General features: G+C 44.6%; 1 protein-coding gene and 1 pseudogene across 1 annotated transcript in view; both read right to left on the bottom strand.

Moving 5' to 3' along the window:
* Window positions 1-9748, bottom strand: part of HEXA (hexosaminidase subunit alpha) — a 34710-nt gene extending 24962 nt beyond the window's left edge. Inside the window, exon 1 of the mRNA XM_003784481.3 lies at window positions 9397-9748. Within this exon, the coding sequence (XP_003784529.1) occupies window positions 9397-9643 (247 nt within the window). The 5' untranslated portion in view covers window positions 9644-9748. The remainder of the gene's footprint in view (window positions 1-9396) is intronic.
* Window positions 9749-14286: 4538 nt separating this feature from the next.
* The window catches only part of LOC100962437, a 1665-nt pseudogene continuing 137 nt past the window's right edge, over window positions 14287-15814 (bottom strand).

Consider the following 15814-nt stretch of genomic DNA (forward strand, 5'->3'; position numbering starts at 1 on the left):
GGTCCCAGCTACTTGAGAGGCTGAGGCAGGAGACTCGCTTGAGCCCAGGAGTTGGAGGTTGCTGTGAGCTGTGATGTCACAGCACTCTACCCAGGGGGACAGCCTGAGGCTCTGTCTCAAAAAAACCCCCAAAAACAAAAAACATCTCTCTTCTGTGGCTCATGCCATCCAGTTGTTAAATCTTGACCCTCTCCTGTCAAAACACTCTGCAACCTCCTGGTTGCTTCTTTAATTATTCAACACTGCGGATCTTGGTACCCAGTCTTCCTCTCCCCCACCAGGACTAATTATCATCCGAGAAGATTTCAACATGCAGGAAGAAATAACCCACGTGCTGGCTTAGCATTTATCTACAACACTCTCTTCCTCCTTGACCTTCTTCCCATGATCACCTTTTGGACCTTCTTGTCCTATAAAAGTGTGCAAACTTATCCTCCTCAGCTTTCTCTCTTTTCTTTCCTTCCCCACCCTTCTCTCCCTTCCTTCCTTTTTTTTTTTTCTTTTGGAGATAGAGTCTCATTCTGTCGCCCTTGGTAGAGTGCTATGCCTGTGACATTGCAGCTCACAGCAACCTCCAGCTCTTGGGCTTTGGCGATTCTCTTGCCTCAGCCTCCAAGTAGCTAGGACTACAGGTGCCCGCCACTATGCCTGGCTATTTTTGTTTGCTTGTTTGCAGTTTAGCCAGGGCTGGGTTCTAACCTGCCACCCTCAGCATATAGGGCCAGTGCCCTACTCACTGAGCCACAGGCACTGCCCCCCTTCCTTCCTCTTTTTAGAGACCAGGTCTTGCTATGTTGCCCAGGCTAGCCTCAAACTCCTGTGCACAAGCGATCCTCCTGAGCAGCTGGGACTATAGGTACTTGCCATCATGCCTGGCCATTCTCCCAAGGTTTAGTACTATATAGCTGTTTGCTATATCCAACACTTCCAAAACCAAACTTAACTGTTTATGATTCTCACTCTCAATCTCTTTCTCTCTTTCTTGTTTTCTTTTTGAGACAGTTTCACTCTGTCGCTCTGGGTAGAGTGCAGTGGCATCATAGCTGATCCTCCCTAGAATTGTGTACTTCATCCACAGTGACCTTGAGATTCTTGACTATGGCAAGAAGGATTCTTGCCTACAGGAGCTTCTTACATACCTTCTTTCGATGTGGAATACTACCTCTATCCCCACAAACTCCTGTTTTCAGATCTGATGAAACAGCTCTCTATGATAGCCTTTTCAATATGTATCTTCACACCCTCCTAACTCCCACACACTTGGGTCAGGTGTTCCTCTTCTACCCTCTCAAAGCATCTGGCACCTCAATTATCACTGAAGAGAACCACACTTGTAGTCTGTATCCCCACTTCTAGAGACTAAGATGGATGGATGAAAGGCAGCCAGAACACTACTGGAATCTGATAACAATGGACCAAGGATCAAAATATTCATAACCTGAATGCTAATGAACAAGCAATTAGACATTGAAGTTACTACTCATTTGAAGTAATTAACACTATAAAATGTGACCAAAACTTAATCCTACCAGAGGCCAGTAGTTTTCCTAATTACTAACTGGCTTCATAAAGATATTTATGAGTGTACCCCAAGGATGTATAGTGAAAAGAGCAAAATCATTGCAGACTTTCCAGGCATTACTGCTCTACCACTACTAGCTGTTTAACCCTGGGCATATTACTTAGCCTCTATGAGCTGCAGTTCTAAAAGATGAGGCTAACACTGACCTCAAAGATCTGTTATGAAGACTGATGGGCACAATAAACACCAAATGGCAGACTCAGGAAATACTAGTTTCTTTCCATTCTCTACCTCCCTTTTCCCAAAAGGTCAGTCCTCTCAAGAAACCTCCATCCTATCATATGGCTGGAGCAGCCCTGGGGCAGGGTACCTTGTGGCATAACCACACCACACAAACAGCAGCCCAAAAGGGTTTTTGAAGAGCTTCCTAAGACCATGAAAGCTATAAAGTGTTAGGGGGAGACTGAAGGCGCCACTAGTGTGTAACGCCACCCTGTATGGCAAACGGGCTGATACTCAAAGTGTAAAAAGGACATGGACTTGGAACTCTCAATCTGCCCCAGTCTAGGGGTACAGCCCTAATCAAAAGAACAGAGCCACTAATGGAGGATCCCAGTGCTAGTTACTACCAGGACAAGGTTGAATGGTACCATAACTAAACTTTTCCTGCATAACCCATGTACCTGGTAAGTCATTTCCCCCATCACCCAATCCCAAGAGCTTTACAAAAGGAGACAGCTACTGACTGACATCTGAGGGGACAAGCACCCAAACTTCCCATGGTTGAGCATACACTTGTACAGACAGGCAGGAACTCTCCACCACACCCAAGCCCAAACAATCTCATGACGTGGACATAATAGTACACCACTACTGGCCGGAGATCGGGGCTGAGTGCAGGGCCAGGAAGCTTAAGCAATGCCACAGCTTAAAACAGAAAAAAGAACAGGAAGAGAGAAGACTGAAGTTCCTGAAAATGAGTCGTATTTACTACAGCGAGGAACAAGAAGATAAACTGACCCATTTCAGATTACAATGGACTGTAGGCCTATAACCCTTGAGGGAGAGATCACATCTCTGAAAACTCTTCACATACATACCCCTGACCTCTTCACATCCTACCTCCTCTCTTCAGTTGACTTTGACAGTCATCCCTAAAGGTGGAAGAAAAAATCTCATCAAACTGGCTAAACCTCTTGAGGATGATGCAAACTGACTCTATGCTATCACCTATTTGCAGCGTCAGTAGAGGAAAATGCAGAAACATAAAAGGGACCTCTTTCATTTCTATTAATAACATAAGTACTGGTTAGGCAGGAAAATTCCTTTCCTTACGTAGAATCAACAGGAAAGAGACTGAAGCGTACGCCTTTATCAAGCTAAGAAATTGACAAAATGCCCTAGTACAAAGTGTGTAGCTAAAAAAGCTCACGCTTGCTGTTAAAAACAAACAACAAAACAGCACAAATCAATAATATCAACTGTCAAAACCCTCCAAGGCCTTGCTTCATTCTTCTGTTTGGGGTTGAAGAGGTGGGGTGAAAGGAAATGGAACGAGGACATCTCATCACAGACTGTATTACTTTTTATTTTATTTTTTAAATCACCAAGTTCTCTTAACTATTGTATGTGTGTAGTGTATCAGCCTTCCAAGACTGCAAAGACATTACTATTTTCTTGTTATCTTCAGAAATGCCTGCAATGTGGCTCAGTGCCCGTAGCTCAGTGATTAGGGTGCCAACCACATACACTGGGCCTGGCCTGCTAAACAACAATGACAACTACTGAGAAGTGGGCCTTCTCATCCAAGAAGGGTGAGGTCTAGGAGAACAGGTCTTCCTAAGGAGACCACAAGGATACACCTGCAGGGTCCTCTCCATGGTGACTCAGCTCTTGAGAATTTGTAGACTTAACTTCCTAGGGCTTGGAAATTTCCACTTCTGTGAAATCCTGTAGTTCTATGGGGGCTGAAACAGCATCTCCCACTAGATTCAAACTGACCAATAAGAAACGTACCTGTGGCTTGGGGCCTGTGGCTCAAGTGGCTAAGGCACCAGCTACATACATGTAAGGTGGCAGGTTCGAATCCAGCCCAGGCCTGCCAAACAACAATGACGGCTGCAACCAAAAAATAGCCAGGCGCTGTGGCGGGCGCCTGTAGTCCCAGCTACTTGGGAGGCGGAGGCAGGAGATTCGCTTGAGCCCAGGAGTTGGAGGTTGCTGTGAGTTGTGATTGATACCATAGCACTCTACCCAGGGGGACAGCTTGAGGCTCTGTCTCAAAAAAAAAAAAGAAAGGTATCTGTGGATTGGAACTTTTTGACTGGAGATAAGGGAAAGACCAAGCCATTCAGGGAGTGCGGCCATTTCGAATTCTATGCCATAAGTCAGCCAGCTGAAATAAAGCCCTTCCTCTTATAAACATGGCGTTTGGGTGCTTTTTCTCTCCATTGGGCCTCATCTTCCTGTAACACTACAACAAAAAAATTGCCAGGCATTGTGGCGGGTGCCTGTAGTCCCAGCGACTTGGGAGGCTGAGGCAAGAGAATTGCATAAGCCCAAGAGTTTGAGGTTGCTGTGAGATGTGATGCACGGCACTCCAAGGGCAGGCACTCTACCAAGGGCAACATAGCAAGACTCTGTCTCAAAAAAAAAAAATGCCTGGAATGTAGACAAATTTTAAAAAAAAAGAGAGATTTATAAACATTGTCCAGTGGACTCCTGAATAAACCATGTTGCTAAATCCTGTAACTTACAGTGTTTAAGCAGAATATCAAGATAGGAGAGCAACTTTATCTCAAAAAAATAAAACTCACATTTTTCATAAGCCAGGCCTAGACTACCCACATCCACCTTGATCAAATTGAGCTTCTTAGGCTCAGTACTACCCAGGGCTATTAAAAAGCATTATGATTTAGGTAGTAAAGAAAAAAATGGTTCTGAGAAGACAGGCTGGTTGAGGACTGTGGGTCAAGCTAATCTCGGATTTGGCTTTCAAAATGACATGTAACAATTGTTTACCCCTCAGCCGAAAACCATGCTCCTGCTACCTATGTCCTTTCCAGAGACAACTTATTCACCTTATGTATCCGTCCTTTTTCTATATACCCCAGTCACAAGAAAAAAATAAATTCTATTCTAAAACCTTCTTCCAACATTTTCTTCTTCATGGCTTTGGAAACAATAACCTGACGGGCAATCAAGTGTTTGGGAGAAACATGCCTTGTCCTTGTTGTGGGAAAGGAAAGTGTCCTTAGCCTCTAGCCCAGTTAAGAGTGGAGAGAACTCATCAGCATCATCCTCCCCAGTCCACTTGTCTGGCCTTGTCTGTTTCTCATCCAATTCTGTGATGAGTCAAGAGCAGCACGAGTTGGGACCACATTATAGGGTGAGCCTCCTTTGACTGGAATCACATAAACTTATGTTCCAAAAGAATGATAATCCTAAGTAAAAACCTGCAAATTATCTCCTTTTTGATAACCTTAGAAGTAAATCAAAACCACAGTATCTTCTTACAAATTTTTATACAAAATGGCCCTTTATTGTTAATATATCTAACAAATAGTTACTAAATATTGACACTCCAGGCAAAGCCTAGAAGAAATGGACAAAGGAGATATTTTATTTGTTTTTTTCTAGTTTTTGGCCTGGGCCGGATTTGAACCCGTCACCTCTGGGTATATGAGGCCAGCACCCTACTCCTTTGAGCAACAGGCACCGCCCAACAAAGAAGATATTTTAAAAGATTCAGATTATAATGAACTACGCCATTTATTAACTTAGTCACTTGTTTAATATCTGAGGATGAGGAAATCAAATATTGAGAATGGCTGCGAAAGGATTCAGATACTCATAATAATCTTACTCCCATTATAGAATAAAAGAGAAGGGAACAGGGATCATTCAGTTCTGGGGCCATGGTATCCTCAGTAAGTAAAAGCGATGCATGTGTTGGAGGAAGACAAGGCCCACTGGAGAGAAAGAGCACCCAGACACCACGTTTATAAGAGGCAGGGCTTTATTCACCAGCCAGGAGCTTATGGCATGGAAGAATTCCAAATGGCCGCACTCCCTGACTGGCTTCATCGTTCCCATTTTATCTCTAGTCAGAAAGTTCCAACCCATCGGTACCTTTTTCATTGGCCAGTTTGAATTAAGTGGGAGATTCTATTCGAACCCCCACAGAACTACAGGATTTCACAGAAGTGGAAATTTCCAAGTTCCAGGAAGTTGAGTTTACAAATTCCCAAGAGCTGAGTCACCATGGAGAGGATCCTGCAGGTGTATCCTTGGGGTCTCCTTGAGAAGACCTATTCTCCTAGACCTCACCCTTCTCGGGTATTCTCTCTCACATGTGAAAATCAGACCATGATGGGAACCTTACCATACCTTACCATAACTGTACCACAGCTTCAACCAACTAATTTCAGGAAAAGAAAAGAAGAATGCAGACAAATGAATGATTAGACTTAACCATTTTACTTGGAAAATTCAGACTTTATCAGCTCCATCAAACACCATGCTCCAGATACTGAGTTCGTCTCTGGACAGCATCAGATGGTGCCATTCCAAATGATCAAGTCTTTAATTTACAAACAGGATGTGTCTTAATAATCAGAGAACTAATTTCAAGTTTTTAGAACATAAAATAATTCCATTTAACAAGTTTAACAACATGCAACACACGCCCTCTCCATGAAAATACCTCTCAATGACAAAGACAGATGGCAAATACCAAACACCTCCACAGACCATGTAAGCAGCTGATGGGACTATGGCTAACCCTTTGAAGGTTGATTCAAAACGGAATTGAATACCAGACTTGTGTGTCAGAGAAGTATGAATTCCATGGAGTTCCAGGTCCAGAAAAACATTAGCCCAGAGCCTACAGATAAGTTATTTGGAGAAAGGGGGATGGAAATGTTAGTTATCTAACACATAACTTGCATATGTTGCTTTCTTTACTAAAATTTGACCATAAAGAAATATACTCTGGCCCGGCGCCTGTGGCTCAAGCGGCTAAGGCGCCAGCCACATACACCTAAGGTGGCGGGTTCGAATCCCCAGCCCGGGCCCGCCAAACAACAATGATGGCTGCAACCAAAAAATGGCCAGGCGCTGTGGCGGGCGCCTGTAGTCCCAGCTACTTGGGAGGCTGAGGCAGGAGACTCGCTTGAGCCCAGGAGTTGGAGGTTGCTGTGAGCATGATGCCATGGCACTCTATCCAGGGGGATAGCTTGAGGCTCTGTCTCAAAAAAAAAAAAAAAAAAAAAAGAAATATACTCTGGCCTGTAATCCTAGCACTCTGGAGGTCGAGGTAGGTGAATTGCTTGAGCTCAGGAATTTAAGACCAGCCTAAGCAAGCATAAGACCCGATCTTGAGTTTGAGTTTGCTATTGAACTATAGGATGCCACAGCATTCTACCCAGGGTGACAAAGTGAGAGACTCTGTCTCAAAAAAAAACAAAAACAGAAATATACTATGGTTTGGGCCTTTTCTTATTTCTACAGAAAGAGAATTATAGGGGGGCATCTGTGGCTCAAAGGGATAGGGTGCCAGCCCCATATGCCAGAGGTGGCAGGTTCAAACACAGCCCCAGCCAAAATCTGAAAAAAAAAAAAAAAAAAATGTCATCCCAGAAAGAGAATTATAGCTCAAAAGTCACCTGAAATCCTGCATAGAAAACTATTTTATGTATCAAAAAGAAGATTCCAAAGGGAAGAACAATAGAGAAAGAAAATACTTGCAAGTCTTTGGTAATGGTCACCCAACCCAGCCTTCATTATCTCTCAATGGACAAGAACTCTCAACTGATAATGCAAATTCATTCACAGGAAGGTAGTAAGAAATTCAAATAAACATCTCACTGAGTTTCTAACCTGACTCTAAATCTTTTTCATTAGAGAATTTACAGTGAGAGAGGATACTGGAGAGGGGCGAGGTCTGGGAGAACAGGTCTTCTCAGGGAGACCACGAGGATGCACCTGCAGGGCCCTCTCTATGGTGACTCAGCTCTTAGGAATTTATAGGCTTAACTCCCTGGAACTTGGAAATTTCCAAGTTCTGTGAAATCCTATAGTTCTGTAGGGGCTGGAGTAGCATCTCCTGCTTGATTCAAACTGGCCAATGGGAAGGGTGCCTGTGGGGTGGAACTTTCTGACTGTCAATAAAAAGGGAAAGACCAAGACAGTTGGGGAGCGTGGCCCTTTGGAAATCTTCTATGTCATAAGCTCCCGGCCAATGAATAAAGCCCTTCCTCTTATAACTATGGTGTTTCGGTGCTCTTTCTCTCCTTTGGGCCTCGTCTTCCTGCAACAATAGCACCCCATTGTCAGATACTCTCCCCATTCCTATTTACTTGATTAAACTATAGCAATAGAGGTGAAGGCTTAATTTATAAGTATTGGAATTATCCTCATTTATACAATAGTAGTAAATATCCTCCTTATCTTTTGAGCATTTCATTATAGTGTTCTTCTGCTTCATAATTTCCCAGCTAAAATGTAGAGCATGGGGCTACATCTTAGATTTCTTTTGTAACCTCCAGAGTACCAAGCACCAGGATTGGTTATGTACCAATTAAATGAAGGATCTCTTTCTGCATAAGCCAAGCTCCAACTGTTCTGTAACCAAAATAAACATATTCTGAGTGCCAATCTTGTGTAAGGCACTCAATTACTTGTCATGAAAGACTCAGAGATAGATGTGAGCTACCACATTCAACAGCAGACCTTCTATCCTTTCCAGCCTAATGAATCTTACCTTGATGCCAAGATTCTATCTCTTTCTCTAATTATCTGTCACTCCCCAGTGCCATCTGTTTAATTAAAGGCTTTAATTCTATATATCAAATGAGAACTTTTGTGAAATTAATTTAACCACACTTGAAACATCATACAAAATGACATTATTATATGGCCCAATTGTAAATAAGGCTTTCCCTCCACAAGACAATATAACTAGAGAGCTAGATTTCAGGAGATTATTAAGAAAAGTCCTAATGTTAAGCCCATAAAGTAGAATTTCATTCCTTTGCATTGCTGAGGAATGAAATTTAATAATAAATTTGTCAAGGAATAATTATCCTCAAAAGAAATTTTCAGTACTATTACATAGTTGCACAGAAGAAAATTGCTAGCCCCTTCTGTTTTGTATGAAACCAATGTCCAAAGCCCACCTGACTCCTCATTTCACCTCCGGGCCTTCACCAATCCCATCGCTCCACAGTTCCCACCCTCATCACACAGACCAGGCCTGAACTTTGAGCTCACTTACAAACTCTTGGTGCTTCTGCTCAAGTATTTCTTCCTCCTTCTTAGACCTGGTTAATTATTATTACACATCTACCCTTTCTTTCTAAGTGACTGCTGGAAACTCATTTCCTTATGGAAGACACTTTTATGTTATTACGCATACGTTCGTGTATTTTTTCTCACCAATTTTGGGTGTTTTCTCTGGTCTCCTCTACCCAGCCCTAGTCACTGCCTCAACTAGGACTCTGCTTCCCTTGAAAATGGTCAGAAGGATCACCTTAGATGTCTGTCAGCACAGTATTTTCAATAACTTGATATCCTGATTGAGTTGTTAAGTCCCACGGTGGGTATTTTTGAATGAAAACCTAACATAGCCCGAGGAAAGAATTCCAAACAAATCTGGCCCCAGAAGTCAGCTTGGAGAAGTGAATGGAAGAAGAGGACTAATACAGTGGGGAGACTGAGTCGACAGCTAGAGAAAAAGGGCAGGAGGAAGTGGGGTGCACATGATCAGACAGCTGGGTCAAAGCCAAAACAAGGGCGTCTCAGGAGACCTTGGGGAGTTGTCCCAGAAGAGGCTCTCTAGGGCTTGGGAACGAGGTGGGGCAGGTCCGACTCACCTGTTAAGTGAGGCCACGACCCGGAACCGAAGAGCAGGTCGCGGTAGCGTTGGAAGGCCTCATCGAGGACAGAGCAGCCGGGCTGCGCGGCCGAACTGGGATGGTACTGGAACTGGAAGTTGTTGGGATAGAGGACATAGCGGCGGCCGGAGGTCTGGATGTACTGGGGCCAGGGCCAGAGGGCCGTCACCCGCTCCGCGAACGCTGCCGCCAGCAGCAGCGAAAACCAAAGCCTGGAGCCTGCCATGGCCCGCCGGTCACCTCCTCCCAGCGGGCTGGGCCACGTGAGACCCTGGTCAGGTGAGCGGCGCCCACGTGACAATCGGTGGGTCACGTGATCGGAGGCGGCCCTGTCCCTCCCGGCGGAGGGGCTGAGCTCCCACTGTGCGCCGCTCCCTGTGCAGTGCTTGGCCGCGGCCGCGGGAGCTGGGGAGCCGCTACCCGCGCTGCCACCCTACTGCCCTACCGGCGGCGACCCGACGTAAAGCCGGCGGGCCGCAGAAGCGCAGTGTGCTGGGGCGCGGGGGCGCGGCGGAGAGGAAAATCTCCCAGATGGAGCACGTCTAGAGTGAATCTTGAGCGGTGAGGACGAGTTCTCCAGCCCTCTTCCCAGGCCGAGGCGAATTCAGAAGCAGAAAAACTGAGAATTAAAACCACAGGTCGTGATGTGAAATGCTGTAAGGCGCGAAGAGACTGGAATTAGGTAGCCCGAACTATTCTGTTGGAGAGGTCATCACAGATCACTAAAATGTGATCTACTAGGCCTGAAAAAGTGTGTACCTTGACGGCAAGCTCGAGACATCCTGTTCTCTACTTTCTGGTGTCAACTCTTGCCTTCGTTATTCATGATAAATGCCCTAGTCATTTGTTCTTCCCTCCATACAAAACTCCACATGCCCTGCTGTGTATTTGCTACAAGTGGTAGGGTATTGTTTGGACCTTAGGTGCAAGATGGATAATGCCCAGAGATAAAGACAGGAGCCTGGTCTTCTCAGGGACTTAGGTAGGAAGTACGAGAGTCAGGGCTTTATTCCGTGGGCAACTGAAAGTCATCCCAAAGATTTACATTTTAGAAAATTCCATGGATGGATAAAAAAACCGTTAGGAGACACCCCCTCTCCTTTTTTCAATTGGAGATGGAGGATAATGAGAGTCTAAATTACAGCAGCTGGAGAAGGAAGAGAGCAGTAGAGCCGGGAAATAGTGGAAATCCAGAAAAGAGGGTTGGAGTGTGATCAAGGAGAATTCCACAGATCAGACCATAGTTGAATCTCTGACTCAAAAGAAAATAAAAGTAATGCTACCGTTCATGTTTTGTGTGGCTAGAAAGTATTTTAAGTCATAAAATTTTAGTATTAAATGTAAACATCAATAAAATGAACTTTTTCAAAAATAAAGGGCTTGGGTTGGTGTGCTCCTACCTAATGGGCACAATGTAAGTGTACATGACACACTTCCTGGGTGTGGGACACAGTAAGACAGGGACTTTACCTAACAAAGATTGTAACCTAATCAGCTGTACCCTCATATTATCTGAAATAAAAATAAACAAACAAGTAGATAAAAACAAAGGACTTTTAAATTGATGGTAATTTATATTCAGCTTGTAGGTACCAAATTGTAGTTACATATACAGACATATATATGTGGTTTTGATCAGATAACGAAGCAGTCTCTTACTTTTGTAACTTAACAGTGATTGGCCAAGAAATTTCTCTTAGAAGATTGATTACTTCTTCAATCTTTTGGAGCTTTAGCAATGGGAGCAGACATCAGATCTCACAGTTTCAGATCTGAAGGCTTGTATTTTTTTTTCAGGGGTTTGAACCCACCACCACCAGTATATGGGGCTGGTGCCCTATTCCTTTGAACCACAGGTGCCTTCCCGAAGGCTTGTATTCTTACACTAATTTCTCCATTGCATAAATCTAAATTTTCATCAGCACTGACAGACATTACCAGTCAGGGGAGATATTACCCAAGGTTCCAAGGCAGAGAATCATAGCAGCGTTTTCAAAAGAACCAAGTTCATAATCAAACCTGTAGGATCGATAGTTTCTAGGAGGGGTCAGGGCAGGTTCAAGGTGAAAGCAGATGAAAGTAGGGTCCCAGGACTGAGCATCTGTCAAGGCACACTTTTGTGTGATACTCAACATGTACCAGGGAAGAGGAGTAGTTTACTTAAAAATAACACAAGATAGAACTGGACCCAAATAGATCATGAAAAGTACTTAGAAAGTTAATGGGCTCAGCGCCTATAGCTCAACCGGCTAAGGCGCCAGCCACGTACACCTAAGGTGGCGGGTTCGAATCCCCAGCCCGGGCCCGCCAAATAACAATGACGGCTACAACCAAAAAATAGCCGGGTGTTGTGGCGGGTGCCAGTGGTCCCAGCTGCTTGGGAGACGGAGGCAGGAGACTCGCTTGAGCCCAGGAGTTGGAGGTTGTTGTGAGCTGTAATGCCACGGCACTCTACCCAGGGGGACAGCTTGAGGCTCTGTCTCAAAAAAAAAAAAAAAGTTAATGAATGAGGCCTGGCTCTGTGGCTCATGCCTATAATCCTAGCACTCTGGGAGGCTGAGGAGGATGGATTGTCTGAGTGCAGGAGTTCAGGACCAGCCTGAGCAAAAGTGAGACCCTGCCTCTAAAAAACAGCCAGGCATTGTGGTGGGCACCTGTAACCCCAGCTACTCCAGAGGCAAGAGGATCACTTGAGCCCAAAAGTCTGAGGTTGTTGTGATCTATGACACCATAGCACTCTACCAAGGGAAACAAAATGAGACTCTGTCTCAAAAAAAAAAAAGGGCTCAGCTCCCGTAGCTCAGTGGTTAGGGTGCCAGCCACATATGCTGGGGGTGGTGGGTTTGACCCCTGCCTGGGCCTGCTAAACAACAAGAACAACTACAACAACAAAAACCAGCCAGGCATTGTGGCGGTATGTAGTCCCAGCTACTTGGGAGGCTGAGGCAAGAGAATTGCAAAAGCCCAAGGGTTTGAGGTTGCTGTGAGCTGTGACACCATAGCATTCTACAGAGGGCAACATAATGAGACCTTGTCTCAAAAATAAAAAAGAAAGAAGTTAATGAATGGGCTTGGCGCCTGTGGCTCAAGTGGCTAAGGTTCCAGCCACATACACCTAAAGTGGCGGGTTCGAATCCAGCCCAGGCCCGCCAAACAACAATGATGGCTTCAACCAAAAAAACAGCCAGGCGTTGTGTCGGGTGCCTGTGGTCCCAGCTACTTGGGAGGCTGAGGCAGGAGACTCGCTTGAGTCTAGGAATTGGAGGTTGCTGTGAGCTGTGATGCCACAACACTCTACCCAGGGGGACAGCTTGAGGCTCTGTCTCCATTAAAAAAAAAAAAAGAAGAAGAAGTTAATGAATGACTTTTAAAAGTTAAAAAAATCATAATCATAATGTTCAGAACCTCACATAGAGATAGTGGCAAAAATTTAAATGAATAAAGTTTTTAATAATACAAGTTCTTTAAATTAGAAAGATATAACATTGCCGTCAATTTGGATAGCAGAGGAATAATAAAAATAATGACAGCCATTGGAGTAAATTAAGATCAAAGATGTAGGTGAGGGGAAAGGCAAAACAGGAGCTTTTCAAGGTTTCCTCAATTCAGCCTCTACAATACCATCAGAGTTTTGGTTTTCCAAATTGTGTACCTAATTAGCTTGGCGCCTGTAGCATAGTGGTTATGGCACCAGCCACATACACCAAGGCTGGTGGGTTTGAACCTGACCCAAGCCAGCTAAACAAACAATGACAACTGCAACAAAAAATATCTGGGCATTGTGGCAGACACCTGTAGTCGCAGCTACAGGGAGGCTGAGGCAAGAGAATTGCTTAAGTCCAGGAGTTTAAGGTTGCTGTGATGCCACAGCACTCTACCAAGGGCAACACAGTGAGACTCTGTCTCAAAAACAAACAAACAAATTGTATGCCTGATCAAGTTATCTCCTTCTTTCCCTTTTCTTTCAACTTTGTTACCGTGGCTAGCATGCAGTGGCATCATCATAGCTCACAGCAACCTCAAACTCTTGCGCTTAAGCAATTCTCTTGTCTCAGCCTCCCAAGCAGCTGGGGGGTACAGGTGCCCCCAACAATGCCCAGCTATTTTTTTGTTGTAGTTGTCGTTGTTTAGCAGTCCCGGGCCAGGTTTGAAACCACCAGCCCCAGTGTATATGGCCAGCACCCTACCCACTGAGCTATGGGCACTGAGACTCCTCTTCTTTTTTTTTTAGACTGAGTTTCACTCTGCTGCCCAGGCTAGAGTGCTATGGCATCTACCAAAGGTGACATAGTGACACTGTCTCAAAAATAAAAAAATAATTGAAAAAAATCAAGAAGATGATGTAAAGTTAGACTAGAATACCACCTATTCACTCACTATTAAAAAGGGAAAAGTGAGCTATGGAGACAAAGCATAAACAAAGATGAGTGACAAAGTGACTCTAACTAAACTAAGTGATTGGCGTGATTTTCTTTGTCTGAGATTCCAGCTTCCCCTGGAATCCCCTAAGTCTCAATGAACATCCTGCCCTTGGGAGTCTATGAGATTCTTCTGATTTTTTTTTTTTTTTTTGAGACAGAGTCTCACTCTGTCACCCTCTGTAATATGCCCTGGTGTCACAGCTCTCAGCAACCTCAAACTCTTGGACCCAAGAGATGGTCTTGCTTCAGCCTCCTGAGTAGATGGGATTATAGGCACTTGCCAGCATACCCAGCTAGTTTTTTTTTTTTCTTGTTTAGTAGAGACAGGGGTCTCACTCTTGCTCAGGCTGATCTTGAACTCCTGAGCTCAGGTGATCCACCCACCTTGGCCTCCTGAAGTGCTAGGATCACAGGCATGAGCTGCTGTACTGGGCGTTAATTTACAAACTTAAAAATCTACTTGTCTTACTTTTTCTCCTTTCTTTACATCACTCTTTCCCTTACCTTTATCTTTCTGTTTATCATCTTTTCTGTCCTTTTTGCTCTCTTCTTTTTCCTGCCCTTCTTTCTTCTCTGCATCTTGGTTTGGCATCTTGCTATTGATGAGGTTATGTAGGTTGACCACAGAATGGATCAGTGAGGCCAAGTACACCACCAACTGGTTGTTGGTCTTCATGTAAAAGGCCTAGGCTGATGTCTGCGGGCAGGTGAAGACGTCTTGCATCTGGTAGATGATCCAGTGGGGCTACTTTTTCTGAGTAGGTCCTGATATCCAGAAGCTTGGAGTTCAGTCCCTTCAAACCAGGGACTTGGTTTGTGATCCACTGGGAAAGAGTGCCCACTGTAGTCTCGTAACAAGGGTTCTGCTCCAACTTCTTCACCTTCCTCTACACCAATTTCACTGGTCATGCTCAAATATTTTTGAGGTTGGAGTCCATCATCTTGAACTTCTTCCACTGAAATATAAGCTTCTGTGGACAGCCCCAGATCCTTTGACTTCACACATCAATAATGATCAATACTGAGTTAGGGCAGTATCTTTTCATGAACTTATTGATGGTGATGTCATTTTGGGGTCGTTTAGGGCCTATCTGGTACTACTCAACTATTCTCTTTCTGGCATTAACCTACTTAAACATTTCACACGTATTTTCCAGATAATCATTGTCTAAAAACCAGACCTTTGTCATCTTCATCAATAGTTATCGCAAAACTGTTGGATACATCAAGTACTTTCTTTTGCTATGACCCCAAAAGCACACCAGCAACACACTTCTGGTTTCCCATCTTGCTGAAGTGGTTGAAATGATCCACCACACTGAGCAGCACCAGAGGGTGAACCACCACCTTCTGTACCACCAGCTTGGGCTTTGGAACACATCCCGTCCCCTAGGCCTGGCTCCCTGAAACTCACAAAACCTGGCAGCAGCTCCTACAGGCCCAGCTCCTCCTGGCCCAGCTCCTCCTCTTCTCTCAGATCCAAATTTAGAAATCAAAATTAATCTGTTTGTAGAAAACAAGAGCTGGTAATCCTGCAGGGTATTTATTTAAGGCCAATGATCAGGATGACTTCTCTACCATATTTTGGATTGATTTTGAGTCCTTGTAGGGAAAGAAGTTAGGATTAGCTGCTGAGAGAGCTGTTTGACAAGGACACTGAGTCAGGCACGGTGACTCACACCTGTAATCCCAGCACTCTAGGAGGCTGAGGCAGGTGATTGCTTGAGCACAGGAGTTTGAGACTAGCCTAAGCAAGAGTGAGACCAGTCTCTGTTAAAAATAGGAAAACTTAGGCAAGAGTGCATGAGGCGGCTGTAAGCTATGATGCCATGGTGTTCTGCCAAGGGCAACAGAGTGAGACTGTTGCAAACATATAAAAGGGAAGAATGAGGGCGGCACCTGTGGCTCAAGGAGTAGGGCACTGGCCCCATATGCCAGAGGTGGTGGGTTCAAACCCAGCCCTGGCCAAAAACTGC

Source organism: Otolemur garnettii, unplaced genomic scaffold, assembly GCF_000181295.1.
Source record: "Otolemur garnettii isolate 467f Iridium unplaced genomic scaffold, OtoGar3 scaffold00011, whole genome shotgun sequence".
Classification (NCBI taxonomy): Eukaryota; Metazoa; Chordata; class Mammalia; order Primates; family Galagidae; genus Otolemur; species Otolemur garnettii.